This window comes from Canis lupus, chromosome 6 (genome assembly GCF_048164855.1).
Source record: "Canis lupus baileyi chromosome 6, mCanLup2.hap1, whole genome shotgun sequence".
Taxonomy (NCBI): Eukaryota; Metazoa; Chordata; class Mammalia; order Carnivora; family Canidae; genus Canis; species Canis lupus.
This window is the reverse complement of record NC_132843.1, coordinates 11,547,410-11,571,896: the sequence shown is the minus strand read 5'-3', so window position 1 is coordinate 11,571,896 and position 24,487 is coordinate 11,547,410. Positions and strand designations below refer to the sequence as shown.

Below are 24,487 nucleotides of genomic sequence, written 5' to 3'. Positions count from 1 at the left end.
TACCTCTTTGGTTAGGTTTATTCCTAGGTATCTTATGCTTTTGGAATACTCCACTCTCGATAGAACTAGACAAAAATCAACAAGGAGGCAAGTGTCTTAAATAACACTATGAATCAATTTGACCTGACTGACCTTTCTAGAATACTTTACCCAATGGCAACAAAGTACATATTCTTTTCAACACTCTCCAGGACAGTTCATATGCTACCTCACAAAACAATATCAATCAATTTAAATGGATTTAAATCATACTAAATAGGGGCAGCCAGGGAGGCTCAGCGGTTTAGCGCCACCTTCAGCCCAGGGCGTGATCCTGGAGACCTGGGATGGAGCCCCACGTCAGGCTCCTGCATGGAGCCTGCTTCTCCTTCTGCCTGTGTCTCTGTCTCTCTTTCCCTCTGCCTGTGTCTCTGCCTCTCTTTCCCTCTGTGTGTGTCTCTCATGAATAAATAAATAAAATCTAAAATTAAAAAAACATACTAAATATATTCTCTGGCAACAGAAGAACTAAATAAGAAACTATAGCAGAAAGGAATTTAGGAAATCCTCAAGTATCAGGAGACTAACAACATATTTCTAAATAACTCATTGGTGAGAAAAGAAATCACAATGGAATTAGAAGATATTATGAATTGCAAGAAATAAAAAAAAACAACATCTCAAAATATATGGGATACAGCTAGAGTAGTGTTTAGAGGAAAGTTTATAGTTTTAAGTATCTTAGAAAAGAAAAACAGTCTCAAATTAATAACTTAAGCTTTTACTGTAAGAAATTAGAAAAAAGATTAAACATGAAACAAGAGAAGGGAGATATAATAAAGACTAGAGAAGAAATCAGTGAAACAAAAAAAAAGAACAATAACAAATAAAATCAGTGAAACAAAGGTTGGTTCATTGAAAAGATGAAGAAAATTGACAAACTTTTCACTAGACTAACCATGAAAAAAGAGATGAGACACAAATTATCAAAGTCAAGAATGAAAGAGGAAACATCATTATTTACAAAAATTAAGAGACTCACAAATAAATATGGTAGATACATTTATACCAAGAAATTCAGTAACTTAAATGAAATGGAAAAATTTCTATAAAGACTCAAGTTACCAAAACTAGTTTGAGAAGAAATTAAAACTCTGAACAGACCAATAACAAATCAAAAAGTTGAATTAGTAATTTAAAATAATTGCACAATTAAAAGCCCAAGCCCAAATGGCTTCACTGATGAATTCCATCAAACATTTAAAGAACTAAAACCAATTGCTTTCTAATTTCTTCCAAAACAGAGAAGGGAAGACTTCCCAACTTATTCTATAAGGCCAGTATTACCTGATATCAAAGCCAAACAAAACAAAACAAAACAAAACAAAACAAAAAAAGCCAAAGACATTAATAAAAGAAAACCACAGACCAATATCCCTCATGAACATAGATGCAGAAATCCTTCACACGGTATTAGCAAACTTAATCTAGCAACATTTAAAATATAAAACTAAGTGGAGTTTATCCCAGGAATCCAAGGTTGATTTATCATTTGAAAATCAATTAGTGTAATATACCATATTAATAGAATAAAGAACAAAAATCACATTATCATTTCCATACATGATAGTATTTGACAAAATTCAGCATTTCTTCATGTTAAAAACTCAACAAAACAGGAAGAGAAGGGAACCTCCTCAATCTGATAAAGGCCATCTATGAAAAATCCATAGCTAATATCAGGTTTAATAGTAAAAAATAAATGCTCTCCTCCTGAGATTGGGAATAAGGGTATGATATTTGTTCTTGCCACTTCTACTTAACACTGTATTAGAGTTTCTGGGGCAATCTGTTTTAAAAAAAAGAAAACAAAACTGGAAGGAAAAAGTCTACCTTTAGTTGTTTGATGATACAATCTGGTATATAGAAAACCCTAAGAAATACTAGTACTAATATAATAAATTAGTTCAGCAAGGTTACAGGATACAAAATCAAAACACATATATCAATTATACTTCTATATACTAACAACAAACAATGCAAAAGTACAATTAAGACAACAACTGCATTTATAATAGTACCAAAAATATAAAATATTTAGGAATAACTGACAAAGAAGTATAAAACTTATATTTGAAAATGACAAAACATTATTATGATAATGGTGAAAAATATCTGAATAAATAATATTCCGTGTTCATGGACTAAAAGACTTGACATTGTTAAGATGGCACATTTTTCAATATTGTTCTACAGTTTCAATATGGTTCTTACCAAAATCCCAGTAGATGTTTTTCTTTGTAGAATTTGGCAAGGTGATCTTAAAATTTACACAAAAATATGAAGGAACACATAGACAAAAATTTTTTGTAAAAGAAGAACTAAGTTTGAAGACTTCTATTCACCAATTTCAAAACTTTTTCTAAGCAACAGTAATTAAATCCCAGTGACACTAGTGAAGGACAGGCATATAAATCAATGGAACAGAATTGAGAGAAACCTATTTATGATCAATTAATTATTGATAAAGGTGCTGAGGAATTAAAGGAGGAAAGAAAGTCTTTTCAACAAATGGTGTTGGAAGAATTGTACATCCATAGGTGAAAGCATGAATTTAGAACTTTACTCAATAACACACACATAATTTAATTTAAAAATGGATCAAATTTCTATATGTAAAAGCTAAAATTATAAAACTCTTAGAAGATAAGAGAAACTCTTTATGATATTAAGTTAGCCAAAGAGTTCTTAGATATAACACCAAAGAAAAATTGATGAACTGAAGTTCATCAAAATTAAAAAGTTCTGGCCTTTGAAAGACACTGTCAAGCAAATGAAAAGAATGATAAAAAATACTTGCAAATACATATCTTTTTTTTTTAAAGACTTTTTTTTTTTTACTTATTCATCATAGACATAGAGAGAAAGGCAGAGACACAGGCAGAGGGAGAAGCAGGCTCCATGCCGGGAGCCTGACGCGGGACCGATCTCAGGACTCCAGGATCATGCCCTGGGCCAAAGGCAGGCGCCAAACCGCTGAGCCACCCAGGGATCCTCTGCAAATACATATCTAATAAAGGACTTGTATATAAAATATTTAAATAACTGTTAATAATAAGCAGAAAAAATCCAACTAAAAATAAGCAAAAAATTTGAACAGGTATTTCACCTGTTCAAATAATGAGCATATAAAAGGTGGTCAATATCATTAGTCATTAAGTGCAAATTAAAATCATAATGAGACCCTACTACATATTCAGAAGAATGACTATAATACGTAAGACAGAAAATAACTAATGCGGATAAAATGGAATCCTCATACATTGCTTTGGGAGTGTAAAACAGTAAAGACACTTTGGAAAAATAGTTGAAGAGTTTCTCATAAAGTTAAATATAAGCTTAGCATACAATCCAGCTGATATTTTAGAAAGTGCAGGAGAAAGGTTAACTGAAAAATAGCCTTTCAGACTGTTACGTTAGAGTATCACTGAAATTTTCACAGGTTTGTACTTTAACTTTCTTTAACCATTTGATTTATTCAACAGATTCTAGAAAGAGATCTATTCGGATTCCACTGTCTGCAAAATACTGTGTCTGACTAAGGTGGGAGGGAGATACGAAGATAAATTATAGACTTTGCTTTCTGAGAACTTTACAATTAAATAGGGGAATAAATGCTACCAGGCCTGACATGTTGTGTAATGTCAATCAAGGAAGAAAGCACAGGACAGAAGAAAGGCAGGCAGATAAGCAGAAACACTAGTGCAAACAAAAGTTGAATTCACAGGCTTGAGAGAAAATTTCTGTTTGAGGTTATCAGGGAATCCTTTGTGGAAGAGCTGGACATTGAAAGATGGGTAGGTCATCCCAGGATGACAGCGGTAGGTGCAAAAGCGTAAAATAAAAATTCCATTTTTTTGCTGACTTACATATGTGTTGCCATTAGACTTTACTGAATGGTTACAAAAGAGCTGAACTCATTTTTATTATTACAACAGTTTTCCTTTAAAACTGCATCTTCAGGGCACCCGGGTAGCTCAGTGGTTGAGTCTTTGCCTTAGGCTCAGGTTGTGACCCTGGGATCCTAGGATCAGGTCCCGCATTGGGCTCCCCATGGGGAGCCTGCTTCTCCCTCGCCTATGCCTGCCTCTCTCTGTGTCTCTCATGAATAAATAAATAAAATCTTTTAAAAATAAAATAAATAGCGCAGCCCGGGTGGCTCAGCAGTTTAGCGTTGCCTTTGGCCCAGGGTTTGACCCTGGAGACCCGGGATCAAGTCCCACAGCCGGCTCCCTGCATGGAGCCTGCTTCTCCCTCTGCCTGTGTCTCTGCCTCTCTCTCTCTCTCTTTTCTGTGTTTCTCATGAATAAATAAATAAAAGATTTTATAAATAAACAAACAAATAAATAAAACGGCATCTTTATATGTATTTACAACCTAGTACTGTTACATATAAACAAAATGCCCAGCTATGTACCAGAAGAAAGGAAAGAACAGTGATTTTAGTGAACTATGGGTCAGCTTCTAGAAAACCATCCTTTTTGTCTGTCTTTGCTCATCTAGTCAACCACTCCTGGGGCTTCTCACATCTGAAGCTCCATCTCTTTCATCTTAAGGACCCCTTGGAGGGTGAGAAACAAGCTTGAAGTTTGCAGTCCTTTTTTCATTTCTACTTTTCCATCAGCCACATTTCTTCTTCTTGCAAAACTTGAAAGACAATACTTTCTTTGGGGTTTTATGAAAAGGTTGTTTCGGATCTACTTTTGATTTAGAGCAGCTTTGTTCTATGATCCTCCTTTGATATGGGTATCATGTCATGCTCAACACTTTCTACTGACCTTTCAGTTCTCTTTTCCCAATCTCAACATTTATGAAGGTTTCAGAAAAACATGAAAGTTAGTAGATAAGTAAGAGGCTCTGAGTCCTTCCTTTTTTGCTAATATACTTTGCAGAAAAAGCTTTTTATAAGATATAAACATGGATTTAGTTTGATCAACATCACTCTTGAAATTTACTGACATGTAGTGTCATAATAAATGATCATCCTTGGGTTTTTTGGTTTGTTTGTTTTTGCATTATTTGCCTTACACTTATCCTTTTTCCTCCTCTCCATTTCACTCTCAGCCATAGAACTATCTCATTTTTAGTTTATTTTTTAAGATTTTTATTTTAAAAATCCTCTATCCCTGGTCCTGAACTCCATCCCAGGACCCCGGGATCACAACCTGAGCCAAAGGCAGACGTTCAACCACTGAGCCACCCAGGTGCCCCTCATTTTTAGTTTCTAAAAAATCTTTAGTTACTTAGATAGGAATATAATCACAATCTTTTATTCCATTTATTGCTTTATTTTTCCCACAATTTAAATTTCTACCAGTAAGGAACATTTTATCTTCTTCTTAGTAACTTTCCACAGCTAACGTATAGCCATGATCCACAAGCAAATACCATGGAAGTCTGAACCACTTCTCGTCATGAATGTAGAACAGTCACGTGTTCTAGAAAAGGCAGGTGAGTAAAACACTGAGAGATTTAAATCTTTTGTGGTTCTTATGTACATATACCCTTCAGTTTTTATCCATTTCTATTTTAGAAATTAATCTAGATTATGGCCTATTTTTAAGCAGAAGTGAAATGGATTACTCCTTATTTCCTTGAAATTATATTCTGCAGGATGACTGACTGAAGACAGTATCAGGAGATGCCTTATAAACTAAATCTGTGAATTAAAAATTGTCCAGGGATTTTAAAAGTTAGTCTTATTAACTTGTTTACAAGGCAGCCCAGAAACTCACATCACACCCTACATTGAGGATGGTTACTGTGGTGGCATGGAAGTTACCTTCCTCACTTGAGGTGCTCCTGCTTTCTTTTGCTTCATCTAGAAAAGCTGCTGTGGAAAAGGTCAAGCCTTTTGCAACAGCTCCCATGGCCTTCCAGAGTTCAGAGACCTCTGTGGGAAAGCTCAGTTACACCCCATGGCCCAGCCAGCCAGGAACAGAGCTAACATTTCACATTGGAGCCTAGGAGTAACCACTTTGCCCTTCTTCCACTATTGGCTGACCCCTTCTATTCCTACTCTATTAAAGGATATGCCTTCCTTCTCACAGGGTGTTCATGTTCACCTGTCTGTGGAAGATCTGAAGGTATCTTGTATCATCTAAACTTGAATTTAACTTGCAAAAGAGCCCAGCAAATAATATTTTTGGGTAATAGAGTAAAGCATAGGTAGCAGAAAATGAACCACATGTTTCCTAGCCTTGGTGTAAGTATCTGTGAAAGGAAGGGCTGGAGTTAGATGAGCTTTTAGTCTCTTCCTGCTTTGCCATTTCACAGTACCACATATCTACAAACTGCTGATCACATGAAGCTGGTATTATTCAAGAGTGATACTTCTAGCTCTCTCTGTGCAAACAAACTACAGGTTTATAGCAGTGAGAGGAGGGACAGGAGATGGACACATGGTGAGAGTTACTCTCTCTCTCCTTGGACTTAGGGTATGTCTTTGGGATTTAGAACATAATTGCCTTTTAAATAAGCAGTTGGTAATAAACTTGCCTATTTCTGCAGGATGAAAATAAGTAACTGGCTTTTCTGCTTTCATTAGATTTTCTTCTCACCTTCTCTGATTATATGGGAAATAATTTTACTCATCATTTTCTGGATACTTAAATTCTCAAAGACAAATCCCAGAGCTGTATTGATTTTTGCAACCCAGAAACTGTGGTGCTTTTTCCTTATATATAATAATTTAACTTTTATTTAGAGAAGAGGGTATAAGACTATTTCTAGGGGAGAAAAGATAAGAATACACAACCTGGATATATCAGTAGTTTTCTAAGCAAACTTCATTTCCTATAACAGTCTATGGTTCAATAGTTTTTTTGTAATTCAGATTCAGCTACTTGAAATCTACAAGTGGACTCAAATCCCCATACAACCATGTTTATTTCAGGTGTTTTTCTTATTAAGTACCATGAAAAGCACTAACAGTGGGACAAGCTACTTTATTAGATCTTGGGGAATGGAGAATAAGCACATGGTTTTACAACCATCACATTACCAAAAGAGAATCTCAGAAAATAAACCATATACAGAAAATCTGCATGGATCTTTTCACAGCCTCAAAACTATGGGCTGTGGAAGCTGAAAAACCCTACGAAAAAATCTGGTAGAATTAAGAATTAGTAGTAATTAACAGATCCAGAAATATGCTCACCATATCCTTTCTGCCTGCCCATCTACTCCTGCCTGGACTATAGCATTAGCTTCCTACCTGGGTAACCTGCTTCTGCTTGTGCACCAGTCTGTTCTCCACACAGCAGCCCCAGTGATCCTATTACAACTTACATCAGCTCATGTCATTTCTCTGCTCAAAACTTTGTCACAACTTCCTCTCTGGAACTCAGAATAAAAAATTCTTACAATGGCCTACAAGCCCCTATATGGTTAGCCTTGCCCTATCATTACTTTTCTGGTATCTTCACCTACTCTTTCCCTCACTCCTCCATTCCCTCAGTGGCTTTGATGCTGTTCCTTGCTAAAAGGCCTTGCAGTGGCTATTCCTGATGCCCTGGTGCACTATTCCACCAGATAACTCCCTCTGTTACTTCATGTCTCAGCTCAGATAACACCTTCTTAAAGAGGCCTGACTACCCTATTTAAAATTCCAACTTGCTCTCCTGCTCCACATACCTGATCCCTCTTAGCCTACTCTATTTTTTTATTGCTTCCATAACATCTATTACATTCCAGCATGACATAAAATTGAATCTTTTTTACTATATTGTCTATGGCCTGTCTCTCTATGCTAGAATATGTATTCTATGAAGGCAGGAAATCTTTGTCAGTTTTGTTCAGTGATTTATCCCAAGCACCTAGAGCAGTGCTTAGCACACAGGAAGCACCCCGTAAATATTTATTGAATGAATGAACAATATCTAAATCTCAATGACTGTTCTCCATACCTTATGTCATTCTTTATTTTTTTTAAGATTTTATTTGTTTATTCATGAGAGACACAGAGAAAGAGGCAGAGACATAGGCAGAAAGAGGCGCAGGTTCCCTGCAGGGAGCCTGATATGACTCGATCCCAGGATCCCAGGATCAAGACCTGAGCCAAAGGCAGACACTTAACCACTGAGCCACTCATGCATCCCATTATGTCATTATTTCTTTTAGACTTCGAAACATGAGGGATGAACATTTTCCCCATTTCACAGATGAAGAAACTGAAAGGTGAACTAGTTTCTGAAGTCACAAGCCTAACTGTAGGAAGCACAGGGCTCTTTGACCCCAAAGACTATCCACTTTGCATTGTAACATCTGGAAATGAGTATGTAGAAAATGGATACTAGTCTGATACCAGCAGTTGAGGTTAAGACACAAAAATGTCCACAAGGTAGTAGATTTCTTTGGTAACATCTTTTGAAACCACACCAGCGTGGGAAATGGAGCAAGTTTTCAGGTCCCCCTCAGTCCCTGCTGTAATCAGACCTGCCAATAAAAGACAAGGGTTTCTGTGTTTAGTGGTCTTTATTTTTAGCACTGGTATCTCGTGTCTGAATTGGAATTGTTTTGAGCATTAGTGTGCTCTTTGCAAACTATAATAGTTTGAAAAGAGGTTATCATCCGGGTAACAACCGAGGGGAGTTGATCAATGTGACATGAGTGTAGGTAAGGGCACAATTTAATGGTAGGCAAAGTGCCTCGGGCAAGTCACTCATACCTCAGATTTCTCATCTCCACACTGGTGACTTCTACAGTCCCTTGTGAGTCACTGTGTCTAAGTGACAAGTTAAACGTCTGTGACGTTCTAGGTTTGGCATTCATGAATGCTCCTAGGATCAATTGTTCCCTACTCTGACTTCTAGTCATTTTGGTGCTCAATGGCTTTTCCAGAAGGAGGGCAAATAAAATGAAATATAATGAAAAACTATATATTGATGCTTTAAGAAAAATCTGGTGGCCATGAGGTCAAGGGGAGTTGGCCAATTATAACTGTCACTGGTTACCCACGAAAAGGATGGGGGCTTGGGGGTTCAAATCATTTTACCACTTCTTAGTGCAAGGAAGAAAAGTTATTCAATCAATTTGCTCTCCAATTTTCTCATTTTTAAAATGGAGTTAATTTCTACTTCTCAGGGTTATTGTAAAGATACAGTGGTATAGAGGATACTGTGCTGACCTGCATCATATGTGTTGAATTTCAATCTGTTTAGAATCAAGCAATTAAATATCTACCATTACCATAGAGGGTTGAGGGACAACTCTAAATCCTTCCATAATCCAAGAACTATGCTGTGATGTCTCTCTGCTTTTTTGAAAGTTATTCATTCCTCTAACAAAATATTTCATTTATTACTTCCATCTTACTGTATGACCCAGTTTACTCAAAAGAAAGGAAGGAACTATGACTCCCATAATATCACACTCCTGTAAACATCTGCCTTATTTCATCCTAATTTTATATGATATTGGCATTAAGAAGGGGATCCTCGGGCCATATACTGGGTTGTCTGATGTTTAGCACAGTGGTTCTGATGTTTGTTGAGTCACAGGGTTCTCTGAGAATCTGGTGAAAGCTATAGTCTTTCTCAGCAAAAATTCTCAGCCAGGCCTAATTTTGTACATAATTTCAGATCACCTAAAACTCTCCATTCACAGATAGAGGTTAAGAATCCTTGCCTACTGGTAGTTATGAGTACCATTTCTTTTTTAATCTCTGATAGTATCTGTGGATTACTAGCATAAAACAATAATCTTGTGCCATTTTGTCTTCCTGAATTACTTTAATTTAGGGTTTTTTTTTCACTGTGACTAAGAATAAAAGCATTTATAATAAGCCTTCCAGGATTTATTTTATAACCCTTGGCTCAGAATTCAATTGGTAACTGATCTGTGCTTATAACCACATTGGCCTGAACGGGTCATTGTTCTTCAGACTTACTGAGGTCAGCCAAGTCCTAAGCACATATAAATCTCCATAGTTTCCACTTTACCACTGGACATCTAACTACAAAGCAGAGGCTAAAAATAGGTCAAGCCCAGTGTTTACATACATTCCACAGAATTGCATTTCTAAACATAGGAGTTTTAATCAACAGTTTTCACAGTCCAAGAGAGTTATTTTATTTAGCAGGGAAAAGTTATTCCATTTTGAGAGAGTAAAACTACAACCTAAAGGAATTATGAAAATTTTGAAATGTTCAAAGAACATTAGCTGCACCTGTTAGCTCTAGGTCTAAAAAAAGAAAAGCTAAAATAACCTCAGGATTAGGTCAGCTTTCTTTTCCTTTACATTTACAATTTACATTTACGTTCTTTTCCTTTCCTTCACAAAGGAAAAAATATTGGTGTTTTCTTCCCTCTCTTATTTCTAGGTCAATACTTCTAGGTCAACATGTTTCTACCAAGAAGTTTGAGTTGTTCCAACCTTAAGCCATTAATGAATAGCTACCTACACACATACATAAATACAGACACCAAAGGAAAGAATATGATGTTGAGTATAGAAAAATGATTACAAAAAAAAGAAAGAAAAATTATTACAGTTCCATTCCCTATAGAAACTTTACTATGTGAAGCTTTTTAAAGCTGAAATGGCTAAGTCTTCCAAAGATAACACAGAGCAAATGTTTTCTGAATAAAATATAAAAATGCTCAAAGGTTTAATTACTAATGTTTAATATATATTTCCAATTATAAATAAATCTGGCTATTATACATGTGGTTAAAAGGAGATTTTGTTTAACCTTAAAATAATTTAACATAAAATTTAGCAATAGATGAAGAAGTAAAGATCTCTTTAAAATACAAATTCATAAAACTCTATAGATCCTATGGCCTTGGAGAAATGAAATAAGTACATAAGCAGTTACATTAACAACATCTTCTATAGACTCAGCACAGACAGTCCACGAAAATGGATATTTAAAATGTAATCCTCCTCTATTAAAAGACAGCTGCTTTCCCAAATGAGACTCTTAATGTTCTACGGAACAAAATGATGCTGTCACACACACATGGTGTTAATTCCTCCCAAATTTTCCTTTGGAAGACAGTTCATTTAAAGCAAGTGCTAAAAGAAATGAATTCACCTTAGCAACAATATTTCCATATTTACAGCCAACACAAAGTCCTTCTGAACATCCCATGAAAATGAGATTGCAAAATGATCCTGTTCCCTTTTAAATGGAATTTCATAACATTGCCATTACACATTCCAGGTAAACCCAAGCAGACTCTGGCTCTGTTACTGAACAGAGCAGACGCTCCCAGGAGGTCCCTGTCGGTGCCCAAGAAATAACAGCCATAGATCAGGTGCTGCTTAAACCCAAAAGGGATTCAGGAATTTCTGCCTTCAGAAACTATCCTCACTTCTATTCATACAAACCACTATACTATTTCCTCAATAACTTCTTTAACTCCCAGAAATAAACACTTTTCTAGTTGTCCTAACAGATATTTTGTGGACTTAAATTCTGTAAGACTTAAAATTATATTGTGTTTATAACTGGAAAAAAATGCAATCTATGCCAGATGCTTTGGAGAGGCAGACTGGAGGCAGCAAGTGGTTATTTATCACATATCCCAGAAATGTTTACATTTTCAAGTTCAGTAATTCCTTCTGTGGACTATAAATAGATTTTTAATAAAATCACATGAATCTCACAAAGTGTTTTTTAATCCCCATGAAACATTTCACTCTGGATATCAAGAAAATAAAAACTGGCTTGGGCTGAGACAGTAAGCATATGCCCAGCATTCATCGGGCTGGAACAACAGACAGAAGCCAACTGCAAAGTTCACAGGAATCATGTCTCCCAGGGACACTGCTGCTAAAAAGGGTTGTGCTAACCTCCATCTTTGAATGACTACAGACTCTCTGAGAAATGTTCTTTTCTAATATCAAAGATTATCAGTCAGTTTGCTATTTGAAAACTTTATCAGTCAGAATGAGACACTGTACTCTTGCTTGGATGACCCCAGTTGCTGTTGACACAGAGAAGCAACTTCAGTTCCCAACCCAGGTGCTGAGCTCCACATAAAGGGATTTTGGATACAACCATCCCCATTCATCTCAACTTCACTGCTTCCAGTAGAAACTGGCCCCTGGGTTTGCTTTGCAGACCAGACCTGCATGTAAACTCCACTCATCCTAGAATCCTATAGTAACTCTCTTTTCCTTTGCTGTGTGGTCTCTCTCATTGCAATAGATTGATAAATCTACTTTTATCAGAATATAGGATTGTTCCTGATAATCTTAGGCTGACTGAGATAGGAGTCTGGTTTTATAAAATGCTCTAGCTAAAGAAAATATGTGCTGCCTGCCTGAACAATACTCAGAATTCTAATATTGGCTCTCAGATATCAAAAAAGTAGAACACATCTCTGCTGTAGTTTGGGTGCCTGTGACCTGTGAATTTTAAATTCTATACTGGCTTCTCAACTAAGTAGAAACATTTTGAGGGCCAGGAAACCTACTGTGAGCATTGATATTTTCTGGCTCTGCTGCTACTGAATGTTGAAATCAATCTGTGGCAAAATTTCTCAGCTTCTAGCAATATCACAGTTGGCAATGCAGGCGAGACACACCAGTGTGATTATGAAGCTCTTTGTGAAACTCAAAAGGTAAAGGGAAACAGGTAGACAAAATCCCAGGTCTCTCCAAAACATGGCCTCGCTCAACACCAGATTTTTTTTTTCAAATATTTTATTTATTTATTTATTTATTTATTTATTTATTTATTTATTTGAAAGGGTGTGGGGAGCGGGGGGGGGGGGGGCGGTACGGAGAAAGAGGGACAAGCAGACTCCCAGCTGAGCACCAAGCCCTATGCAGGGCTTGATCTCAGGACCCTGAGATCATGACCTGAGCTGAAAACCAAGAATCAGACCCAGCCACCCAGGCGCCCCGCTCCACACTTGATATAAATGTAGGGCTGTGAGACTAAAAAGAAAGGAAAACGTGATATAGGAGGGTTATTCAGAGAAAGTGCCTTTGTGCTAAGGTTGGAAGACTGTTTTTGACATACCCGTGGGAGTAGCCATAATCATAGGCTGAGGCTGTCTTCCGACTGGCAGCAAATGCATGGGTAGACGCAGTGGCCCGGGAGGCCTGCTGCTGGTAGGAGGCAGCAGACGCCAGGCTGAAGGCCTCGGATTCCTGGCGGTGCGCACCTGAGGAGCGGCTGCTGTAGGCCGTGGAGCCATGGGTGTAGATGGCAGAACTTTTCTTCTCCTGCTGGTATTGGCTCATGGTGGTGCGAAGGTCCCTGTTGCGGTAGCTGCTGTCATAGTGCTGGTGGAGCTTCTGATAAAAGGGCAGAGACATCTTGTGCCCTGGAGGGAACCAGGTAACCTATAAGACAGCAGCAACTTTTGAGCGAACCATTAAGAACAAGGTATCTAAATCCATATGTAAAAATAAATACTCTTATTTTTTCCAAGAAGCAAATAGAAAAGGATGTAAAGGTTAGCTTAATTTGTTACTCAAATTTTCTGCCATTGGGTCGCCTTCTTGTGTGGCTTCTTTTATTTTTTGTTTTATTTTATTTTTTTTTTAATTTTTATTTATTTATGATAGTCACAGAGAGAGAGAGAGAGGCAGAGACACAGGCAGAGGGAGAAGCAGGCTCCATGCACCGGGAGCCTGACGTGGGATTCGATCCCGGGTCTCCAGGATCGTGCCCTGGGCCAAAGGCAGGCGCCAAACCGCTGCGCCACCCAGGGATCCCTATTTTTTGTTTTAATATCTAGGAGGTCTTTACAAAATTTCCCTACCCTAGCTATTGTGCTTTTAACTCAGACCTTTCATAAAATGTATTTCTAATTTTCTGGCATTTCATTCTAATAGGTAGGGGCTTCATCTGAGAGGATATGTAATGATGGTGAGTCTGTGTACAGTCAATGTGGTTTTCATTCAACAAATCATTACTGAGCACCTACTGTGAGGTACTGCTGCAGCACAAGAAATACAGAGATGAACAAAAAAAAAAAAATCCCTAATCTGATAACCTTAGATAGAACCTTATGTTCTATTGCAGGAGATAGCAAATAGAAAAAATAAATAAAATGTAAGGTATAACAGAATGTACTAAATGCTACAGAGAAAAATGAAGCAGGAGAGGGAATTGTGATGTGATTTTAAACAGTTTCATCGGGGATGGCTTCGGAGCCTGAAAGTGACATATAGCATGAGAATACCTCATGCTCACATCCAGAGTGTACCAAATGGAAGAGCATTGCAAAGACACTAGATGTGCCCATTCCTATTATACTCTAGGCAGTGAAACTGCAAGAAGTGGGGTGCAGGGAGCTGTACAGGAGATGATGTCAGGGTGGGGGGATAGACAGTGTAGAGTCCAACAAGTGACTATAGGGACTTTGTTTTTCATTCTGAAAGGGCTAAAAAACCATCAGAAGATTCTGAGCTGAGACTCACTCTTGAGTGAGTGATGCTGAGATACGTGCTAGACATCCAAGTGGAGATGTTAAGTTGTATTCCTAACTTTGGAGTAGAGGGTAAAGGTCCAGGAAAGACACCTACATTTGGCAGTCACCAACATATAGATGGTATGTAAAGCCAAAACATAGATGAAAATGACTCAAAATGGAAGAAGAAGTCCTAGGACTGAAACTTGGAGTTTGTTTATATTGCTGACCCTTGAATGATGCTGGGACTAGGGGTTCCAACTCCACCTCCACCCGTGCAGTCAAAAATCTTCATATAACCTTTGACTTCCCCCCAGACTCAACTACTAATAGAAAAGTGTTGACTAGAAGCCTCACTAATAATGTAAACAGTGGATTAATACATATTATGCATGTAAGCCAAAAGAAAAGAAAATATTAAGAAATCAAAAAGAAAGTGTACTATACTTATCTATGCTGATTATAGATAACTATATACTTGTCTATATTATCTATAGTAACTACTACAGGTAACTATAGTTAACTATATTTATCTATACTAACTATAGATAACTATATAATTGTATATACTATCTATGCTAACTATAGTTAACTAACTATACTTACCTCTATTAACTATAGATAACTATATAATTGTCTATACTATCTATACTAATTATACTGTATTATTTTTAACCAAAAATATTTGTCAGGGGGCCCATGCAGTTCAAACCCATGTTGTTCAAGGGGCAACTGTATTATCCTATAATGAGCTCTCCCAAATTTCACAAACACTTCCAAAAGGTACAGGGTCAAACCAGGCAAATTATTTGCTCCCTTAAAGAATATGAAGCCTTCTAATTTTCTTACACAAAGAAGTAAGAAAGTCAGTCACAGTGTAGCAGTTTGTATTATGAACTTTTACCAGTTCAACTGATGATCAAAGATAAGTTTGCTTAGCATAGGGAGGGGCAGCTTCACACTGTATGAGCTTCTTGAATAATGTGTCCCCTGACGGGAGTCTATTAGCCACATTGCTAACGGACCTGGATGAAGTAATAGTTTTATGGAAGCCCCTCTCCCAATTCTTAATGTGTTTATGCATGCTCTGAAATGTTATTTCTAAATTTTAAAGCCAATCTGGTTATGAGGTAATCCATTTTTTCCCCAATCTCTTTTTTGATTATTTTAAGTGAGGAAAGAATCCTTTTACACTTGCCATGTTTTTCTGTCAAGTTTAAATCCACTTTTTATTTAAACTCTTTTAAAAGTCAGTATGTATTCCCAAGAAGAAAATCCAGCAAACTGCACTTCAGAAATATTTATCTTGGGGCTCATGGAAGGTATCAGTCTACATGGCATTTCCCAAGAGGAAAAAAATAGCTACTAGCAAGCAACTTTGTGTCAACCCTTAAATAGATTGCTATCTTCTGTTCTAAAACATACAGAATAATTACCATATGTAATGAATAATTTTTAGATAAATTTTGATGAAACAAAAGGATTAGAATATATTACTTGGAAATATGTTAAATAGTTATAAAGATAATAGATGTTTCTTTAGTGACACATACTACATTGTAACACGGCAAATATTAAATGATCTCCAAATAAGTGATGAATGACCTTCCTATGTATTGTATTATAAGCTAAGTTCATCTATGCTAACGTGACTTGAAATGCTGTCATTTTTCACAAAATAAATCTTGAAATATCTTGCCCCAATTTACTTTCCACTCTCTTTCTAGTTTCCCCCAAATATATTTCTTTTTAATAGTACTTAATATTGCAGACACATTCGTAATGTATTACAAGTAAACAGAGTCTGGCTTTAAGTCATCAGAGCTGGTTGTCACTGCTCTGACCTCCAGAATGAAGGTACAACTACCTCCTCTTAATCAAGTAAGTGAGGATTATCCCCAACACATGACACCTAGAGTATGTTGGGAAGAAAGGTGGCGTGGTTGTCTTCTGTTCCTTTAAGGCCTGGATTTTCTTTCTAAATATAATTTGGGAATTTTGGAAGAAATATTAATTCCATAATTGTAATCCTGATATGATACTTGAGCATAGGCATGAAGGCCAAAAGCTGATTAAAATCATTCACAGAAGTGTTAACTCTAGGATCATTCTGTGGAGATCTATGTTGCCAATGAGCTATTATTTAGCCATTTTCAGGTTAAATATATCATAATGTACTCTTACATTTATCCACATGGCATTGTCAGAACAAAATCACTGAATTAGAAACTAGGGACTTCAGACTTAATTTACCTCCTTTTGGTCTAATTTATAATCAGGGAACATTGTACTTAACATTTAATTTAATAGCAAACACATTATTTCCTGCCACCTCATCCATCCCAGATTTCAACCAAACCACTGAACTGTAACTTAGAAAAAACTTGGACTCACACTTACAGTTCCATCTGAGACAGATACTATCTCCTTATAGTTCCAGGAAAAGTAGCTTAACTTAAAAAGAACAGTGTGGATGTGAGAGGAGAGCTGTGCCAGCAAAAACTGGCACCCCGCTGTTTTTGTCTTCCTTCCCAGGGGCTCCACTGCCCTATTTCTCTGCAATTCTGACCTCTCTTTGAGAAAACCACTGAACTCACAAGATAGAAAGAAACCACGCACACACAATGCTGTTAAGCATGTAAAATATCAAGTGCATTCTTCTGCCTCAATGTCACACTTACCAGTTTTCAAAGGAGTGATGGTGGTGGGAATGCTTCAATGTGGCCGTGGAGCTGGATGAAAGAATGAAAAACTCACGTAGGTTAAATCCCCAAAACAGTGAAGAGGCAGGGCTAAGACAGGACCCTGGGGACCAGTTCAAAAATAATGCATGTGGTCAGGCAGCAGAATGTCAGAGCCACATAGCCAGCCTTTTATGGCCAAGAAGGCAGACAAATATAGCAGCAAATGGGGAGGGTAGTCCCAAACGAGAGGAAGAAAGAGGCACTGACAGGTAGCCGCCTTGGTAATGTAATTACATTAATGCCTGTCAATGGATCTGTCCTGATTAACCCAATGCAGGATTTTTATTTGGCTATAGGAGGGAGCTATTTTCAATCTCTTTATCATTGAAAATTTAAAAGTGTAATAGAAAAAGTAGTTTGTGTTGAGAACTAAAAATAGATGTAGTAATCTGATTCCCAAAATGGACTTCATGGAATTTTAATGCCAAGATATGATTCTGGGTATGCTATTTGTAACACATGTACAGTACATTTAAAAGACACAAGGTGAAAAAAGAACGAGGCTCACTACAGGCAAAACTGTTTAAAATGGGTTACATGTGGTGGTAATTTGGGTCTGACAATACACAGTCACTGTTTCTCTCACGTCAGGAAAGTTTTCAAAGTCACAGCTTCAAGCTTGAGTATTTGAATCCTTTTTTTCATTAAGTAAAGCTTTTGAGAAGCAACAAGTTTTATCTTTCCTAAAGTCAGAGTAGGGTCAATCTATCTAACAAGAGATTCTCTGTTTTGTAGAGTATGTAACAAATTAGCATGTGGTATAATCTGTGGTCAGAGCCCACATTTTGGAGTCAGACCAGAGCTATATTCCTGGCTATCCATCGTACTTAATAGCCAAGCAATTTATTTCTCCTTCCTAAGCTTCATTTTCCTTCCCTACAAAATAATATCCAAAGTATGGGAATGCTGCAGAAATTAAATGCAATAATGCACTTAACCCAGTGATTGCCTCATAATACTCAGTGGACATCAACTATTATTACTGCTAGAAATAATTTGAAAGCTCTTTGTTCAGATGATACGTATTGAGTGGTTTGTGTTCTGACATCATATTATAGTGATATTACATCAACTGAATGCAGATCACTTGTAACTACCAGAATATTGAACAGACCCAGTATCACAGTTTAATTTATAATTACTTTCTTGGTGATAACTACAGTAACACTGAGACACTGTGATGGGCACTTTATACACACGACCTCATTTAATTTTATTCTCATGGTGCCCTGCAGCTAGGTATGATTAGCTTCATTATACAGCCAAGGAAATCAAGGCCTCAAAAGGCAGTCATTTGCCAAAGATCACATAGCTAGTAAACAACAAAGGCAATTCCTTCAATCCATATTTGGATTCCAAACCCCATGCACTTTTTGTCATGCATTGATGGATCCTCTACTGACACTTCGTTTATAAGAAAGTAGATATTTTGAAATGGCCTTCAAGGGACACCTGGGTGGCTCAGCAGTTGAGCATCTGCCTTCAGCTCAGGGTGTGATCCCGGGATAAGGGATCGAGTCCCTCATCGGGCTCCCTGAGAGGAGCCTACTTCTCCTTCTGCTTATGTCTCTCTGTCTCTCTCTCTCTGTCTCTCATGAATCAATCTTTAAAAAAAATGAAATGGCCTTCAAACACATTGTGAGTCTCCATTCACAACCGACATCAGCTTCTGGACTATCCAAAGTGTGTAAAAGAATGTGTTCCACTTAGCCTCAATGCTATTTCCTGATAAAACTCAACTTGGCATTTCTTCATCTATACATACCTCCAATGCATGTGCACATGGACGTTTTGGCTATTTGGAATCCATATGAGAATTTTCAAAGCTTCATGCTCCTCAAGCATCCATTTTTTCTCTAAACACTCAATATAGAATGGTAAGTGGTTCTGAGTTTTATCTACCAGGCATGAGAATGGTTCCCAGTGAGCTGTTTCTGTAGAGAACAGGGTTAAGTTGTTTCAAATCTCGAAGCAGGAGAGAAGAAATATAGATAAAAATAAGAGATATAAATAATCATAATACTAATATTTATGACCATTTGCTATATCTCATGCATTAATACTAACTGCTTTACAGTATCTTATTTGAACACTGCATATACATAAAAACATTTTATGGATTATGAAGTTGAGATTTAGAGTGGCTGGTATTCTTAATATCACACAGCTGTGTGTGACAGAGGATTTAAATGTGACAGAGGATTTAAACTCAGTTCTATTCTACTCAGAACACAGTCTCCTGTATATCATACTACCCTGCCTTTCAATAATTTTATTGCGTGTGTGTGTGGGGGTGTGTAGATAGACAGAGCCATGTGCCGATAATGTCCATTAGAAGGAAGAACTGTTACTAAAGAATTTTAATTTTATTTCCAGTGTAACATTTATTAGATCAATCAAATATTTACTGGGCTTTAATCCATGTTAAGATTACAAAATTAGAGAAGTCCACGCACACTCATGGAAATCTAAACTATTATCATTTACACACTGACATTCAGGATCCCAGTGGAAGTTTATTTCAAACAGATATACAATAAGATTTAGCAAAACAGCAAGAGATAGACCCAGCTTAGTATACTAAGTGATCTTTCTGCTATAGAATCATCTGGATTCAGCCTTTTCTAACAATATACTTATCTAAAATATAGCTAACCAGATCACACACATACTGAGGTGTACTGCATAATTAAACTAAAATTAAAGAAGGAAAATTTAGCTGGGCTCATAAAAACCAATTATTGTGATTTAATCATGATTCCCTTATGGGTGAATAATCATTCTGTCAATTACTCTGATGTAATCATAATGCCCTAATAGATGTGTAACTATTCTGAAAACTTAAGGCACCCAGGGGTGCCTGGGTGGCTTAGTCAGTTAGGCATTCAACTCTTGGTTTCAGCTCAGGTCACGATCTCAGAGTCATGAGATTGAGCCCTGTGTCAGACTCCATACTCAGTGTGGAGTCTGCTTGAGATTCTCTCCCTTTCCCTCTTCCTGTCACCATCTAGCTCTAAAATAAATAAATAGGGCAGCCCGGATGGCTCAGTGGTTTAGTACTGCCTTCAGCCCAGGGTCTGATCCTGGAGACCCGGGATCAAGTTCCACATCCGGCTCCTTGCATGGAGCCTGCTTCTCCCTCTGCCTGTGTCTCTGCCACTCTGCTCTCTCTCTCTCCTCTCTCTCTCTCTCTCTCTGTGTCTCTCATTAATAATTAATTAATTAATTAAAAATAAATAAAGTAGATGTATTCTTTCTCCAAATCAACTTTAAACTGTATTAATATTTTGGGGATGCCTGGCTGGCTCAGTCAGTGAGCATGAGACTTTTTTTTTTAAGATTATTTATTTATTTATTCATGAGAGACACAGAGAGAAGCAGAGACATAGGCAGAGAGAGAAGCAGACTCCCTGTGGGGAGCCTGATGCTGAACTCAATCCCAGGACCCCAGGATCACAACCTGATCCAAAGGCAGACGTTCAACCACTAAGCCACCCAGGCGTCCCTGAGCATGAGACTATTGATCTCAGTGTTGTAAGTTCAAGCCCCATGTGGGGTGTAGACATTACCAAAAAAATTTTTTTAATATTTTATTTATTTATTCATGAGAGACGCAGAGAGAGAGGTAGAGACATAGGCAGAGGGAGAAGCAAGCTCCAAGCAGGGAGCTTGATGCGGGACTCAGTCCCAGGACCCTGGAATCACAACCTGAGCCAAAGGCAGATGCTCAACCCCTGAGCCATTCAGGTTCCTTAAAAAAAAATTATTTTTAATATAAAACTTCAATAAATAAGTAAAGAATATTAACATTTTTATAAATGTGAAGTACTGAGTTTAACAATAGTGTATCCTAAAAGCCAAAGTAAATGTATAAATTATATTAGCTATCTAGTAATTTTCATTTTATAGTAGAAGAGAAAATAGTAGCAGATCATTTTTCTATATATGAGGGAATAAACAAATAAATATTCCTTAGAAATGCAATGTAAACAAAAACTAAATTCCAACTGAAATCAAGAAATTTTTAAAAAGGTGCTGGTTGTAGTTAACTACAATACATGCATCAACAATGTGAGAAAGGGACATTGTGAGCCTGGGTGGCTCAGTGGTGTAGCATCGCCTTTGGATCAACATGTGATCCCGGAGTTTCGGGATCGAGTCCCACATCAGGCTCTCTGCATGGAGCCTGCTTCTCCCTCTGCCTATGTCTCTGCCTCTCTCTGTGTCTCGCATGAATAAACAATAGAATCTTTTTTAAAAATGTGAGAAAAGAGCATGTATTGGAACCCTACTGTGTCAGGCACTATGCCATGCCCCAGGATCCAGGGGTGACTAATTCATGTCCCTTTGGGACATAGTAGCCACCATGTAGTTGGGTAGACAAAGTTGGGTACTTATGTAAAAATAATTACGGCACCACGGCATAAGATGATATCTGTCATGTTACCCCACATAATTCTCCAGCTCTACTCCTTGCCACTTCCCTTCCCACCTTGTGGAATTCCAATCACATGTAATTCCTTGTACTTCCACAAACTCCAGGCATCTAATGCCTCAGTTCCTTCACAAGTACTGTTCCTCCCCTCTGCTCTCCCTCATCCCTGTTGAGCACATGCATATTTCCTCACTTCCTTAACTCTCAGTTCTTGAAGGCTTCCTCTCCTAAGGTCATCTCTTCTGGAAGATTTTTCTAATTCCACTAGGGTAGGAAGTCTATCAAACTATATTTAATGTATGTGTTTTCTTTTCTGTCTCCTGTACTGTGAACTATTGAGGGCAGAAGACGAATCTTTTGTCTAAGCACTCTCAGTACCTAGCAGAATTCTTGGCACAAGATAGGCAGTGAATAAATAACTGCTGAATAAATAAAAGTGGGAAATGTGGTATTGAAAAAAATCCTCAGGACTAAAGGACTACTTAGAGGTGGAAACAAATAAAAATGAAGAGTCATGGTGGCCAACTATTCACTGATTGGCTGAGGGCAGGGGAACTGCTCAGGAACTGGTGGGTGAATTCTAGGAGTGGGCCAAGTCTCTAAGCCCAGAAGCCTCCCCATGCCCATAGTTCAGTCAAGGGAGCTCTAGTTGAGTATTAGAAAGCAAGACCCCAAAGGCCATTTTCTTTTCTTTTTCTTTTTTTCCCTAAGATTTATTTATTTGAGAGAGAGAGAGAGAGAGAGGGGAGAGAGAGAGAGGGAGAGAGAATGGGTGGATGGGCAGAGGGAGAGAATTCCAAGCAGACTTCCTGCTGAGCACAGAGCCTCATGCAGACTCTATCTCACAACCCATGAGATCATGACCCAAGCCGAAGTCACAAATAACTGACTGAGCTACCCAGACACCCACCAAAGCCCATTTTCTAATATTATTTCTATCTACCTATTTTTCTGTTTACTCATAAATAGATGTCTAGAGTGATACTCAGTCAATGTCAATAGTAACTCAATTAGTGAGCTTTTTTCTTTTTCTTTTCTTTCTTATTTGTTTTTTTCTTTCCTTTTTTATAATTAGTGTCAAGAACTGTGAACATATGGATCTCTGGGTGGCTCAATGGTTTGGCACCTGCCTTAGGCCCGGGGTGTGATCCTGGAAACCCAGGATCGAGTCCCACATTGGGCTCCCTGCATGGAGCCTGCTTCTCCCTCTGCCTGTGTCTCTGCCTCTCTCTCTCTTTCTCTCTCTGTGTGTCTCTCATGAATAAATAAAATCTTTTAAAAAAAGATTATAGGGCAGCCCAGGTGGCTCAGCGGTTTAGCGCCACCTTCAGCCCAGGGCGTGATCCTGGAGTCTCGGGATAGAGTCCCACGTCAGGCTCCCTGCATGGAGCCTGCTTTTGTCTCTGTCTCTCTCTCTCTCTCTCTCTGTCTCTCATGAATAAATAAATAAAATCTTTTTTTTAAAAGATTATAAATAAAATCTTTTTTAAAAAGATTATAAATAAAATCTTTTTTAAAGAGATTATAAATAAAATCTTTTTTAAAAGGATTATAGATAAAATCTTTTAAAAAAAAGATTAGAGAAGCAGGCTAATCTTTCCCTCTATTAAAAAAAAAAAAGCATTCTTCTCCTTTGTTCTCTGGACTTGGCTATGATTTTGCCATAGCTTGCTAGTCCCTAATTATAATCCTCTGCTATTCCTGAATAAACTTATTTTTGCTTGTAAAATAACTAGCAGTTTTATTTTTAAGGTTAACATACTTAATGCCACTGAACTATATGCTTAAAAATGATTAATATGGTAAATTTCACATTACGTTTATTTTACCACACACATAGAAAATAATGAGATTTTACCCTACTCTCAAGCTAACAAGGTAACATGGATGCTGACAAGGCATGAGACTCCTGGGTCAGAGTCCAAGGACTTTATTACTCTCAGCAATGGCAAAGGCCAGAGCATGAGCAAATTCTTTACTGGTTTACTAACCCCCGATTCCCATAGGGAAAAATGAAAAGGGCAGTGAAACCTGCACAAACACAGGAACTTTAGCTTATGGACCTAAATACTATATAATGAGCATTAAGCATGTTGGCCCTTTACTCCAGAGGTAGACATTTTCTTTATTATATTGGATAGTAAGCTTGCCTGTCTTTTTCCCTGGAAGGAGACCTTCTTTCTACCTTTAAAGGTTGTTCACTGCACAAACATCCCTGAAAAGACAGTCTGGAACAAATGGAAGCTAGGCCTTGCTTGCAAGGTACACAGAAACATGACAGATCCATGGAAAACTATCTCCCAACAATCAACATACATTATTTCTACAAAAACAATAACTTTTTTCTTCTTTTTTTAAAGTGAGAACTGGGCTAAAGAGCAACAGATGTGAATCTCCAGTTTCATTTTATTTTTCTTTTTGATAATTTTATAGTAGTAGAATTTACAAATAACAAAATTCATCCGTTTTAAGAGTAAAGTTCAGTGAGTTTTAGTAAATTTACAGAATTGGGCAACCATCACCAAAATCCAGTTTTAAAACACTTCCATCACCAGAAAAACTTCCCTTATGCCAGTTTATAGTTAATCGCTGGTTACACCCACAGTCTAGGCAACCACTGTCCTGGCCTTTTTTCTCTACAGTTTAGGCTTTCCTAGAAACAAATGGAATCATATATTATGTAGTCCCGTATGTCTGGGATTTTTTACTTAGCAAGCTGTTTTTGAGATTCATCTATATTGTTGTATGATTCAACAGCTTGTTTCTTTTTATTGCTAAGAAATATTTCACTGAAAGATACAATGTTTTGCTAATCCATTCATCAATTAATGGACTTTGTCCAGTTTGGAGCTGTTGTGAATAATGCTATCTTGAATTTTTAAAATATATTTGT

General features: G+C 37.4%; 1 protein-coding gene across 6 annotated transcripts in view; it reads right to left on the bottom strand.

Annotated features, from left to right (window-relative positions):
* Window positions 1-18,943, bottom strand: part of MYOM1 (myomesin 1) — a 136,577-nt gene extending 117,634 nt beyond the window's left edge. For 3 of the 6 annotated variants that reach the window (XR_012032357.1, XM_072828932.1, XM_072828935.1), the window contains exons 1-2: window positions 17,097-17,504; window positions 13,017-13,342 (exon numbers count right to left, since the gene is read on the bottom strand). Coding sequence is in view for 5 of the 6 variants with exons in the window: in XM_072828932.1 (XP_072685033.1) it covers window positions 13,017-13,315 (299 nt within the window). In the remaining variant the exon portion in view is untranslated. Of the gene's footprint in view, window positions 1-13,016; window positions 13,343-17,096; window positions 17,505-18,924 lie in introns of those variants that run through there. The other 3 variants (XM_072828933.1, XM_072828936.1, XM_072828934.1) reach the window with 3 other exon arrangements.
* Window positions 18,944-24,487: the final 5,544 nt, after the last annotated feature.